Source organism: Merops nubicus, unplaced genomic scaffold (genome assembly GCF_000691845.1).
Source record: "Merops nubicus isolate BGI_N331 unplaced genomic scaffold, ASM69184v1 scaffold4294, whole genome shotgun sequence".
Classification (NCBI taxonomy): Eukaryota; Metazoa; Chordata; class Aves; order Coraciiformes; family Meropidae; genus Merops; species Merops nubicus.
In genome coordinates this window covers 40,253-54,603 of record NW_008602108.1, presented here as the reverse complement: position 1 = coordinate 54,603, position 14,351 = coordinate 40,253, and the positions used below count along the sequence as shown (strand labels likewise).

The following is a 14,351-nucleotide window of genomic DNA, read 5'->3' as shown; positions in this document are numbered from 1 at the left end:
AATGGTATGTTTTGAACCACCCTGTTGAATGTCAGCATTAAAGCAGTAATTGTAAAAGTGAGCATACACAACTGAAAGGGTGTTCTTCCAGTTTTGTTCTAGGAAACAGTTGACGTATTTTTTTTTTCCCAGAAATTTCTAGAGAAAGTCTGCCATCTGGTATGGGAAATTTTAGTCCAGACTTAATTTGGCAAAAAATCGACCAATTAAAAATAGCTACAATCTTAAATGTAAGGCAGGCTTCACTGTAAACAGTCCTACCAGAAATGTTCGTAATAATACCCGGTTGTATGGTAGCACTTGTGTTACATTGATGTCTCCTTCACATACCTGGAAACCTAAGCAGGTAAACAGCAGGGCAATGAGAATAACCTTTTAGTCTGACCCAGTTTGCTCCATATTCTGCTGGTGGTAATGCCTTTAGGAGTAGCAGCTGTGGTAGCGGTTCTCCTGAAATAGGGATGTCTCCAAACACCTCAAAAACTAAGTAGATGAGCAGAAAGGGCAATGAGAATAATCTTTAGTCCGATCCATTTCCCTTCATACTTGTGTCCAGTAACGGCTGTGAGCCATGGCTAGCTAAGGCAGATAGAGGGTAAAATGGTTTTTAGCTGGGAATATTTCTCTTTTTCTGTCAGCAGTGTGGGAGATCTCTGTGCTGGAAAGAAGGTTGAGGTTATATGCAGTAGCTGCTCATGGAGTGTTCCATAACTCCCCTATCCACCATAAATTTGTGTAATTTCATTTGATATCTGTTTATACTCTTGAATTCTATAATATCTTGTCATCGTGATTTGTGTGGTTGAATTATGTGCTTAATATCACAATGGTTTCTTGTTTTCAGGCTTCATGCAACTTGTTTTCTTCTAAGGTGAGAAATGGGCAAGTTTTGTTCCCTGCTCACACCTTGTTTTGGCCATGTATGTGTCTGTGCTCAGTTTTGGTTCTTTCTTTTCCAGGCTGGGAAGATCAAGGGTTTTGTTATGTGGAAGGGATTTTTTTTATGCCTTCTGTTGTTGTCCTCCCTACTCTTTTTTTCTTTTTTCTTCTTCTGTTTGTGTCAGATCCTGTGTCTTTTCCCCTCTTCTCTCTTGGCAAATCCGTGTAACTGCTCCCTTACTGAAATCTGCTCTCACCCACTCCCTGTTCTGTTCTTCCTCCTCATTAACTGTGTTCAGATTTTGTCCATTCATCTCCCACTTTCTCGTGTCTGTATTGAAAGGTTATTGCTAACAGTAGGTTCTCTTTGAACCACATGAAAAATCTATTGGACAGGATTGGATAATTTGAGGGATTAGATAGGTAGTGATGAACAGGAGAGAGTATGAGATTCAGGTAGGGATGCAGCAATTCCCAGCCTTGCAGATGATTAGTGAGAGCTGGAGGAAACAAGTATGTGTGTTTTAAAAGCTTAACTACAGTTTTGTTTTAATTGCCTTTTAGGATGTTTGATTTTTTTTTTTTTTTTTTTTTGCAGTGTGGCTCTTCACATCTGTGAAAGCACGATTCATTAAAAATTAATAAGGACTCTTATTAATTAATAATCTGGAGATTTGGAGCTATATGAGCGCTCCAGACACTGAAGGCACTGTTAAATGCTGCATTCCCCAGGAGTGCCGTGGGTGCCATCCCACAAGTGGGAAGGACAAACACCCTATCTTGTGAAAGTTTGAGATCTTTGAGGCTGAGGACGGGCAAGGAAGAGTTGAATGTCTTCTTTTGCTGCCATGTATCTCTTGTTCATACTGCTTTTGGTAGCTGGAGATATTAAAAATCTTGCATTCTAAATAAGTGACTTCAAGGCGCCTACTGATTGAAGTATGAGGGTATGGTAGTGGTATTTTTAAGTGTTTTAAATCTGAACAAACAGTTCTCTAGATTGTTCAATATCTTCTAGATACCTTGAGGTTTTTTTTGATTGATCTTGGTGGTTTTATTATTTCTGTAGGAACAAAATTTTAGGGCACATTTGTGACCTAGAGGAAAGAAAAGATGTTACTGTGATGTTATTTCTGGACTACTCAAGAGCCCATTAAAATATGAGGGAGACTTACTGTCCCACAGTAAAACATTTATGGGGGATGTAGCCCTAGCTAGACTTATTTCTAGTATATACTAAATGTTTGCTTTTTTTTCTTCTTAATAAGAGAAGGAATAGAAATGTCAATTATTGCATATTTATCAAGTGAGAGCAAATATGTATTTTAACTTTATCAAGATGAGGTAGTTAGCTTATGATTTAGCTGGGTAACCAGACATTAAGCTAGTAAAGATTCAAAAGAAAATGAAATGTGGAATTTGTATTAATTAGAAACTGTCTTCTGAATGATGTTTAAGAGCTCCCTTTGAATTCATGGTGCAATAACAAAAAAAAAAAAACAAACAAACAACCAAAACCAAAAACAACAAAACACCTTCTTTTCTTCTTTCACAGGAAAGATGATAAAGATTACGCTTTAAAGCAGATAGAAGGTACTGGAATTTCTATGTCTGCATGCAGAGAAATAGCAGTAAGTAATAATAGTTCTTTCTACTAGCAAACAGACTTATTAAACATGTTGATTTGAGTACATGCTGGTTTTTGTTCGCTGAATCAAGTTATTCTACTATGGGTGCATTATTCTTACCATAGAGGTGTAAAATAAGTACAAATGTCACGGAAGATGTTGTGTGCCTGTTATGTTTGCTGTCTAAACATAAACTTTTTTTTGATTGCAATTTACTGCCTGCCTTGGGGCAGATTAAATGCAGCAGTTTAAAAACACGCTTAGAGTTCCTGACTTAAATTACATACTTGATCTGACTTCTGCTTTAGTATGTCAGTTATTTTCCTAAAGAGATTGGTTCTTATTGGCTCATAATGATTAAAACATGTTACCTTCTATTTAAGTGGAGACTTCAAACTAAACCAGCATTGTTGCCTCGGAGGCTGTAATACACCCATGAATATTACTCAAATGTTTTCTTAGGTTATTCAAGTTTATATTTGTATATTCCATGTTGTTAGAAACTGGCGAATAATGTGGTCTAGTTACGGTTTGTGACACGCTTACAAAGAAGTACTGGTAAAACCAGCATTCTGAAGTTTAACTGTTTTATGTTCTGTTATACTGCTGCTTGGATTTATTTTTCTTGAAGTGTTTCAGCTGAACTTCCTTATTAAGAGGAGATGCATGTAATAGATGGGGCAGGTTTGGAACCAAGTAGTTTTTCAGCCCATATTCCTCAAGAATGTAAAACTATACCTACACTAATTTCACTTTTGATTGAAGTGAGTACCAGGCTTTCCTGCTTCATCAACTTCCAGTTGGCCTTGTGATTTCAAACACATTACTCGTTGAACTGAGTGAAGTTATAAAAAAAAAGGAAGTGCGAAGGATATTCTTCAGCAGAAACTCTTTGGGCCCATTGGTGTAAGCTGAACCTCCCTGCCATCAGAGACATCTGCTCTGAACTGAAGGAGCTGAGAACAGGGTCTTTAATTTTGCTGCTTTCAAACATTTGGGCAGAAATTTTCTAAGAACCGTGACTTTTTCAGGCTGAATATTTTTGAGAAGTGTCAGCTACCATTTCAGAGGGATTTAGGAAACTGTATTATTTGTCTTTTTACAGCGATTTATTTAAAGAATTTTGGCAAGTTTGTTCTGCTTAAATTTGGCAGGAGAAGCTTGGCTGGTGTCAGGAAGGTGTTTCTGTTGTGACTAGGACCATAACTCAATTTCTGTCTATTAAAGAGATTGGTAACTTGGCTGGCAATTGATAAGGATTTGGCCTCATGGCTTGAGGAGTGTTGCATAGTCATCCCATCTCTCTTGGGCAGCAGGATCCCTGGTAGTGATGGAAGAGGAGCAAGAAGCCAGGAGTCTTTCTCCTTGCTCTGGGCTGCCGCAGCATGCACCCTTTGAAGAGAATGGTGATGCAGTGCAGGACCCACCTGGGACAGGGTTAGTGGGAGAAGGAGGGGAACACACTGAAGGCAACAAAGATGCCAAGAAAGCAGACATCAAGAGCAAAGAAGGGAGTGGAGCCCAAAAGCAGATGTAGGGGTAGAAAGGGTAATCTGTAGCAGCATTTCTTGAGCTGTTGTTGTTGTTGCTTCCAGTTACGTTTTTAGGCTTGCAACTGCTGATACTGTGGTTGAGTTTTCCTGCAGTTGAATTAATATTTCACCATGGACTTCTAGGGTTTGAATCTCTCTTCCTTACCATTCCTTTGATGTTGCTGTTTGGAGTGAATTTTGTTACTTCTGCCCCCCACCATGAGTATTGTAAAAGGAAAGAAAGGAACCTCATGGAGATGGATCAGATACAGGATAATAGCCATACTGTGTATGTTGATTATCTATGTGCAGTGTATATATGAAAGTGCTACTGAGTTAATCAGCAGTGTTGTACCCTAAGATGTCATCTGTACATCTAATGAGTAACATTTTGTGTTGCCATACTTAAAAAATCAAGGCTGAGTGCCAGGCTTTGTTGCAGTCTTTTCTGGACTACACCAATTGATGCATTTTACAAACATGATGGAACTAGGATGACCTGGCTTACCAAGATGGTATATCCATTTTAGTCTCTCTGGCGAGCCAAAGCATCTGTATTTTACTCTCTGACTGTCTGGTAAGAATGCAGTTTGACATAAATCCCAGTGAAACTCTCCCTTGTTTTTCCAATTCTACAAAGACTATTGTTTATGGCAATTTCATTTTTGGACTATTGAGTAACAAGCTTAAAAATGTCCATAGCTTCCTCTTCTCAGATGTCTATTAGATGCAGACACATGAGCTGAAGAACAGTGTCAGATCTTCAGAAAAATAAAATTACTGAAATACATCAATTATAAGGAAAGGCTGGATCTGGGTTGGAGACCAGGGTTGAGACAGCAGACTCAGTTATGGGATAAACTCAACCTCAGTATCTGTATGTGAAAGATTTCCTACACTTCAGTACTTCCTGCCGTCTGAGAACTCAGACCTAATATTCAAGAACCTAGCTAGTCTCTTGCTCTGTTGAAATAAGAGGTTGGTTTTTTTTTTCCCAGTGATTTTATGCAAATAATGTGGAAACAGGACATGTATCTTGGGGTTTGTTTTTGGTGCATGGTTTGGTTTGGTTGGTGGAAATATATACAAACAAGCTTTTCAAGGATAAAATCACCACATAGTATTTTTGTCGTAGCGTAAGTTTTTGACTTGGCTCTGAAGAGTCCATGACTCGTAGTGATGGAAATGCTGAATGGGACAAAGCAGAGCTGGGGTGGCTGATGCTGCACTCTGGCTGTCTCCTGTCTGCCTGATGTCCTTCAAGCATTATAGCCAGCTTGTACAGGTTAGAGCAGCCTTTAGTTTGTGAGGGCTGGGACAGAAAACTACAGGACAATAAGTAGCTGGCTTCTCTGGTCTTTTTCCCTCTTTAGGTCTGCCTTGGTCTTTGGGCATTCCTAGGTTTTTGTGGTTTCTCGTTATAACAAATGCAGGCTGTCATCACAAAACATGATGCCGTCTGCCTTGGGTCTAGTCATAGTTTGTCTGTAGGATGAGAAAGTTCAATTTCACTGAAGGGAAAATGAAAAATTTTGTTAGTTTTCTGTTGTGTGAACAAGCTAAGTTGGATCATCCTTTGATCTTGCTGTTGCTTAACATAACACATGGGAAGTGGTAGGAACTTGCAGGGGTGGTTTGAGTATAGTACAGTCTTGTTTCCCTAATGCTCACTTGTCTGAGCATTGATAAAAGAAAGGGGAATATTAGTTGTTCTCTCCCGGGCAGGGCTCTCGGGGCCTCATACAGCTCCTTCCATTAGGAACTCGTTTGGAGATGGCACATGTACCTGGGCAGTGCGAGTATGAGCAGAGAGAGCTGTTTGGCTGCTGCTCCTGCCTGAAAGGGACAGACTCTGCAGCTGTGCCCTGCTCCTCTAGCTGCTGTGTCACCCTGGCGTTCAGCTTCAGGGCTGGAAGGTGGCAGAGAGGTAGAGGCAGAGCTAGAGCAGCAGGCCTGTGCCCTTGGGCAGGTGAGAAGAGACTAATGGTCTTGGCCAAGTTGACTGGGAGGGAGGAGGCTGCTGTAGAGGTGAATTGGTCCTCCTTGCTCACTAGGGCTTCCATGTCCAGGGTGAACATGACTTCCATTACTGGAAGAGATCCCGTACCAGCTATGTAATAAGGAACGATATTTGGATGTAGATTCCTCCCGTTATGGGGGCTGTCGTGTCCCTTCCACACTAACACTGAAAGCAGTTGCCCACAAGACCAATCATAGAAATAATTTAGATGAGTGCAGTCCTCATGTCAGAAGACAAGTAATGCTTTCTTAGCAGTCATTCCATGTGATGAAAGAGAACAAAGTATTGAGGAAGACAAATGTTCGATTTTACCCTCTTTGGCAGATGTAGTGACTCACATGCCTTAATAGTAGTATGGTGTGTAAAATACAAGTTGTAACTGATGAGCACTTTATCAAGCTAACTTACAGGGCTGCAAATGGTATTCTTGGAACGTTTCATATAGAGGGAGGGGTAGTGTTGTGTCTAGTTCTGTGAAGGTGGCATAGAGGTACTAATTAGATGTGAGAAATTGGAATCCTTAGGAATCATGATCTGTGAACAGCAGAATTTGACCAAGCTTGACATCCAGTGAGTCTCATGGGGATTCTTCATCCACCTTGTTACTTTCAGAGGACCATTAATAACACCTCTTCTAATACTTTGGATGTGTTTGGACATAAAAGAGGCTAATAAATATTAACTTGTATGTGTGAATATGCAAGATTCATTTGTTTCACAAACCACAGAAGTTAAAACCAGAAATGTGCATATTTTTTTCTCTTGGTGCTTTCTGTTGTCAGGGTTTTTTTTTGCTTTTCTTTTGCTTTTAAAGTCCTATGTGTTGCAAGTTTTATAAGTTGTATGTCTGAAAAACTGGAACTTCAAATATGTATTGTTAGCTTCAGAGTAAATTCTTAGAGTGGGTGGTATTACAGCTTTTTCAATTACATTGCCTTTAAGCTTTCATTTGAACATTTTTGAAAGGAAATTGACAAGTACTTCCAGCAGGTATTCTTTTTCAGTACTGTGGAGTATCTGACTCATGAGAATATAAAACTGTAAAATTATATTTACTTTGAAACAAACAGGCTTTGAGTCTACTGGATAGCAGGTAAACTGACTTAGGGTTTAAGAACTTGTGTAATAAATATTGAGTTTTAGTTTGAATAAGTTTAAAGTACTTGAAGAGTTCCAATGATTGGTAGGAAATGAAGAATAGTGATTGGATTTTTTTAAAAAAAATTTTATGAATATAGAATTGGGTGACACCTCTGGAGTCATATTCTGTTCCTGCTCTTGCACACACGCAGACTGCACCTTCAAAAATGTAGCAAGTTACAAGTCCAGCTTTTAAGCAAAAGAAAAAACTGATGGCAGTTTGTTGTTTTAGTAATGATTGTAATAAACATTTTTCAGCCTTAAAGTCAAAATTAATCATGACTAGTTCCTGCTCAGTTCTGCTTATGATAATATTATCAGTTAGCTAGAATAGTTCTTCTGTCCTTCTTTCATATTGAGGAGAGAGAGACTTATTTCTTTGGCTTTGTTGTGACAGGCTGTAAGGATTTTGGCTTGGTTGGCTGGTTTGCTGTTGGGGAGTAGGCTCTCCTTTCCTCTGGGTGTGAGCTTGGGCTTTCTTTGCCCTGTTGCAATTGGAATTCATCTTCCCAGATTTGGCTAGAATTGTGCATAGTGTGTCAGGTAATGTCTCACTCTACTGTACTCACCTGTTGTAGCAGTGGGTCAACAGGTATCTGTTACAGAGTGACTAAATCTTTGTCAGTTGTTTTCTGGTATGAAAATCATCTTCCTTTCTGGGTCAACCACAATCTGCTTTCTGTTCCGAGTCCCTTTTTGCCCATTTTCCGCCATGGCGTGACTACTAATAAACAATTTCTTTGTTGCTGGATCACTTGGTGGATCTGATGTGAGCCTTTCTGAAGTACGAGATGATGAGTAGATTTTGAATTTATGCCATCAAACTAGCAAGATGACACAACAGTGTTTTTTGCTCAAGTAAATGTTTTGCTTGCTATTGCCAGTGGTGGTGTGTCCAGCCAGGTTTCTGACTGTCCTAAGCTTTGGGTAGAACGTGTTCCATAGCACTCACAGGAAGGCAGGGGGAGCAAGGAGTTGCCTTTTCTGAAACACTTGATGTCTTGAGACAGGACATCAGCGAAACTCCTTCTGGGCCAGGTCAGCGGCTGATTGTTCCAGCAGAGGAGCCTGTGCTGGATGGCAGGAGTGAGTGTGAGAGCACTGCAGTGACTCACACTCACTGGGCAGGTGATGTTCCCTGCCAGCCACACCGAGCAGCGAGCGCCACGAGGGAGGCTGCAGTGACATCTGCCATACAGCTGCAAAGCCTCACGTGGGGAGTGCAGCGTCTGGGTGCATGAGAAGTGTCTGCAGTGGCTGGGAGCTGCATGGGAAGTGTGGGAACAGCAGTGGAGGAAAGAGATCCCAGTCATAAAGACTTGTGCTGGGTTCAGCTCGTATTTGCTGTGACAGGCAATGGCTGTTAGCTCCCTGGGCGAGAAGAGATTCGCTTTGGTCATGTGGCAGTTGGCCGGCGGGCTTCAATGCTGCTCTTGGTTATTTGATCATGTCCTGGCTTACCCACTTTGTCCTTGGTTGTGAAGCAATTTAACAATTTTATGCATCATTAGGACACTTTCATTGCCTGTCCCTCAGCTGCCCCATGGCTGTGGAATGAGTATTTTGACATTTGAAGAAACCTTAGTGAGCCCAGGACTTGCTCATAGGGTTGCTGTTTCCGTTGCTGTGTCTTGAACGATATTTATGAAAGCAAAGACAAAACCAATGTGGGGTAACATGGGGTTATGACACTCAAGTCAGACCAGATGTATCAGCATCTTCATCATTTGCTGATTTCAAGTTCTTTGAAGGTTAGTTGGGTTTTCCTTCTTTATAAGGAGCACACAGATCAACTAACTTAAGGGAAACTTTTCTGGTTGTAGAAATTGATTTGACTCATCATGTGATGTGGAAATGAAAAGGAAAGTAATTTACTGAGAACCAAATATTTTTGTCTACTTCCTCTTTGTGTTCTATAGAACTGAATGAGGATAGACAGAAGCAATTAGATACAGAGTCACTAGACCAAAAAATGGCCTTTATCACTAGCAGTCATTGTACTGATAGTGAAACTGTGTTTCTTGGGGTCTGCTTTGTCTTCACTGAACTCTGTCAGCTGCTTGGCATGAGTCAGATCATCTGGTAGGAAAGGCATGTGGCATATGGGCTAAAGAGGTTTCGTTCATGGAGAGTGAGGTTGCTGGAAATGCTGTTTAGAGCCCATGTGACGTGTTACAGTCTGCATGAACTCTTTCTGTCCTTCAGACAGCATTTTCATTTGTCACTCTGCATTATCACTGTCCTGGAGCATTGCAGCCTTTCCAAGACAGTGATTCAAGGATCATTTGTCACCACTGTAGCAATCATTTCCGTCTTTGGATGGTTTTGCTGAGGTGTATTAGCCTTCCCATTAACTGGCATGCTTATAGCTGTCAAGATTTGACAAAACCCATCAGTTTTTCTAAACAGATTGAAAGAATATGTAGTTAGTGGCTATTCAGCATAAAAGGCAAAGGCAAAAAAGTGAGAATGATAAACTGAGCACACAGCTGTACAAACAATAACAGCTGCTGTCAATGACAGTTAAAGGTTAAAACACTGATGAGCCATAGAAGGAACCTTTCAGTTATGTTCTTGAAGAGGAATCATTGAATGTTTTGGGTTGGAAGGCATCTTAAAGATCATCATCTATTTCCAATCCCCCTGCCATGGAGAGGGATACCTCCTACTAGACCAAGTTGTGCAGGGCCCCATCCAGCCTGGTCTTGAACACCTCCAGTGATGGAGCATCCACAACTCCCTGGGCAACCTGCTTCAGTGTCTCTTCACCCTTGTAGTGAAGAAATTCTTCCTTACATCTAATCTAAATCTGCCATCTTGCAGTTAGAACCCATTACCTCTCATTCTGTCAGTATGAACCCTTGTTAAAAAGTCCCTCCCCAGCTTTCTTGTAGGCCCCCTTCAGATAATGAAGGGTTGCAGTAATGTTTCCCCAGAGCCCTCTGTTATGCAGGCTGAACAACCTCAATTCTGGCTGCCTGTCCTTGTAGGAGAGGTGTTCAAGATCTCTGATCATCTTTGTGGCCCTCCTCTGGACCCACTCCAACAGGTCCATGCCCGTCTTGTGTTGGGGTTCCAGAGCTGGACACAGTACTCCAGGTGGGGTCTCTCAAGAGTGGAGTAGAGGGGGGTAATCAGCTCCCTTGACCTGCTGGCCGTGTTTCTCTTGATGCAGCCAGGGGTACAGTTGGCTTTCTGGGCTGCACTTGTACATGTTGGCTCACGTTGAGCTTTTCATCAGACAGCACCCCCCAATTTGGTCTGCTGAAGGCTGCTCTCAGTCCATACCTTCCCCAGCCTGTATTTGTTCTTGGGATTCCTCCACCCCAGGTGCAGGACCTTGCACTTAGTCTTGTTGAACATCATAAGGTTACTCGGCACTCCTTTCCAGCCTGTCAGGGTCCTTCTGAATGTCATCCCTTCCAGCACGTGGATGGCACCACACAGCTTGGTGTCATCTGCAGACTTGCTGATGGTGCACTCAATGCCACTGTCCACGTCACTGACAAAGATGTTAAGCAACATCAGTCCCAGTACCGATATCTGAGGAACACCACTTGCCACTGGTCTCTACTTGGACATCAAGCTGTTGACCACAACTCTTTGAGTCTAGCCATCCAGTCAACCAGCACTTCAATGAAAAGGAAGTACATTGCTATGTATCTGGTAGGAGGATAGAAGTTTTACTGGGTGTTTGAGAGGACTGCTGAGACTCTAAAGTATTTGTGGGATGTTTAAAGGAAGGATGAAAGGCAGGAAATGGAGTGATCAAAGTAGATTGGGGAGGAATAAGGGGCAAGTTTCATTTAAGCAGGCTACTGGGCAGTGTGCTTATCTGGCAAAGCTCTGTACATGGTCACCATAGCCTGTCCTAAGTCTCTCCTAACTGTACTCTGTGTGTGAGTGTGCTTTGTTCTGTGCGTGCATCTGACCCATTAGCTAATTTCAGATTGGACTGGGTGATGAGAATAGAATGAGGTCTGCAGGAGCCAGATGCTGGGAATACCATATGTCTGCAGAGGCTGAATGCAGGAGACACGTAGGTCAGATAAACACTAGCACAGCTCTCCCTGGCAGCTCATGGGTGTAACTTGGTAGTGAACTTCAAGCATGCAGAATGAACGAGCAGGAGACTGAAATCTGCAGAGACCTGATGTTGGAGCTGGAGTGTGGATGAAAGGATGCGGTGTCTAGGCTTTGATGCTGAACAGATACAAGGTCTGCACCAGAGTCAGAGACGCCTGCAAATATACATCTGTGTATGTGAACTTTAAGCTTGATTAGCCAGAGTGGAGAAATGGGATCCAGGCCAGCTGTGGTGTTCTTGTTTTATGTAGCTACTGATGGTGCTTATGGGAGTTCCTGCACAGAAGATTCTGTTCTCCTGCCTCTGCTGGTGTCCTTGTGGCTGGCCATGTCTGTATTGTGTGTGTGTGTGTGTGTGCCTGTAGGAAATGAGTGCTGTCACTTGTACCTTGCTACGGGCTGGATTTGAAAACAGAAGAGCAGCAGCCTGTCATGTAGCAGAGCAGGAGGAATGCTGTGAATCAAAAGTCTGCAGGACTGGCTACCTCTAGCAGAAACAGGAGAATTATGTCGATGTTGCCTTGCTGTACAGACAGGGAACACTTCTAGTGCACTACTGAGTTACACTCACCTGTGTATCGTGTTTTGGACCAGCTTTGCTGTTGAATTCCCCGTGTGTCCTCCAAGGTGAACTGCATTTGATATTAAGAGGTTGTTTTTTTAAAAAGGGGTGGTAGCAGCTCCCTGGGGAATAAGGAGTAGGATTGACTTAAAATGGGACAAGAAGGGATGAATGGGGAAATTACCTTATTTTCTAGAGCTCTGACTGGTGTTTGCCTCTGTCACTGAGGAAGTGTCTGTTGTGTCTGGTTCAGGGGTGTTATCAGGCCACAGGGAATCTGATAAAATTTTGGTATGGACATGTAGTTGCTGAACTGTCATGCAGTCTTCTGGGTACAGTTAATCCATCAAAATGTTTAGCACAAATTTAAGCTGTAAATTCATACTGATTGAACAAGAAGTCCTTCTCTGTAAGAGCTGGCACAAAGTATCTTTAAACCCTATAACCTCCTTCACTATTAAGAGGCTGACTCCCACGGATGGTCTTTGTTGTACGGGGTCTGGCTGGGGTGGGTTTTGTTCTCCATAGCAACCTGCATGGTGCAGTGGTTTGGATTTGCAGCTAAAGCAGTGCTGGTAACCCATCAGTATTTTGGCTATTGCCAGTGATGGTTGCACAGTGTCCAGGCTTGCTATTTTTCCACATTCTGCTCCTCCTGCCTTTGGGGAGGAGACTGCCAGGGCATTGATCAGCTTGTGGGAAGTGATGAGTGATTGCCTTTGCATTGCTTCTGTTGTGGGTTGGGTTGTTCTGTTGTTGTTGTTGTTTTTGGTGGTTTTGTTTGTTTGTTTTTGTTTTTTCTTTTTAAATTCCTCTTTGCTTCATTTATTAAACTGTCTTATCCTCACCCACAAATTTCCTTGCTTTTTTTTCCTCCCCCTTTCTCCTATCTGACTGAGGTGAGTGAGCAAGTGGCTGTGTGGGGCTTAACTGCTGGCTGAGGTCAACCTACCACAGATGGTCCCCACCTGTAATTGAAAAAAAGTTGCAAATAAGTGTTTCTTGATTTCCCCTGTACTGATCTTAAGCTTTGTAGGAATTAAAAACATTTAGAGAATTCCATGCTTCTTGCAGATCCTGCCTTAAAATTCCTCTATGTAATACTTTTACAAGTGTTAAGATTGAGGTTTAACATGCTGAAACTACTGCCTTCTGCACTGATTTGCAATGTTGTGTTGTCTCCTCTACCCTCTGTGTCTCCCTGTTTGATCTCATGCTTGAGATAAAAGCTCTGTGGGCTTTAGGTCCTCTTACTCAAGAAATGCCACACTAAGACTCTAGTCTGTGAATAGGGATGGGAGTCTGTCTCAAACGAAATAGAGAAGGAAACAAACGTGCAAATATCTACTCCCATTTTGCTATTTCAGCAGCAGCTAAGATGTTACCATGTGATGAAGGTATCAGTACAAAGAAACTTTCTTGTTATATAGGGGGAAAATTATTTTTTGGTTGAAATAGATTCAGTCTTAGAAGGAAAATGTGTATTTTCTGTTCTGTACTCACAGTCACTCAAATTACCCTTGGCTTTTAATAGAACCCTAGCCATTCCTTTTATTAAAAATGTCTTCATTTTTGGCAGACTGAGCTGGCAAGAATTTGTCTACTCTTGGGTAGGCTCATTTGACAGTTTGCTTAGATCAAGTTTTTGTTTCTTTTTCAGCAGTTGTGTGAGTACTGTACAATTATAATGTGACTGGTAGAGCTCAAATAGACTGAAACTGTCTGCGTTCAGGTTTTGTGCTGTATCTTGACTATGTTTTCCTTTTGGTGGTGGTTAAAGATGTAGTTTGTAAAGCAGCTGAGCTGGCCTAACAGTTCACTGCTTTTGAAAGAACTTGCTCCTAGCTGTGTTCCTTTGCTAGAGCCGAGTCTGCTGTTAGTACTGTGAGTCATTGCAGCTCAGGAACTCAGCAGAAAATTATTGCTTTTGTGTGTCTGGGTTTTCTCTTGAGCTGGGTGCTCCTTTGTTTTGTGGATGGCTTCTAGGAGTGCTGTAACTGAGGTAATATGTTGTGGCAAGGAGTTAGACCTTCTTTTGTAGGTAGTTGGTGGTGAACTTGTAGATGAGCTAACTCCATCTTACAAACCACTTCTTTGTTTAGCTGACTGCATGGACAAGATCTGAATGAGTCATCCCATTGAGGCTGGAATGACTGCAGCCAGAATGCAGGGTTTTCCAATCATTGGGGGTCAGGAGAAAATTGCATACCCCAAATGGCTCTATCAAAGATTACAGCCTATGGGAAAGGACAGATGCCGCAGCTGGCTGTGGAGTCTTCTTGATCCTGGATAATAGTGAGGTTTACGTAGACTTCAATCTATACAAAATTTGTAGAAAGTAAATGCCCTAGGGGGGGTTATGACCTGCTTTCAGCTTTGGTTTCAAACTAATGATTGGTTCTTTCATTTAAAAATGTGCTGTATTGTGACTTGCAAATTTCATTTTTTATTGTAGTGTATGTAGCAAAGACTACTAATGTGTTCATCTTTCCAGCCTTTTCACA

General features: G+C 41.8%; 1 protein-coding gene across 1 annotated transcript in view; it reads left to right on the top strand.

Annotated features, from left to right (window-relative positions):
* CDK8 (cyclin-dependent kinase 8) overlaps nt 1–14,351 on the top strand; it is a gene marked incomplete at its 3' end in the record, with an annotated part of 58,999 nt that overhangs the window by 4,400 nt on the left and 40,248 nt on the right. The window contains exon 2 of the mRNA XM_008938219.1: nt 2,435–2,510. Coding sequence (XP_008936467.1) covers nt 2,435–2,510 — 76 coding nt within the window. The remainder of the gene's footprint in view (nt 1–2,434; nt 2,511–14,351) is intronic.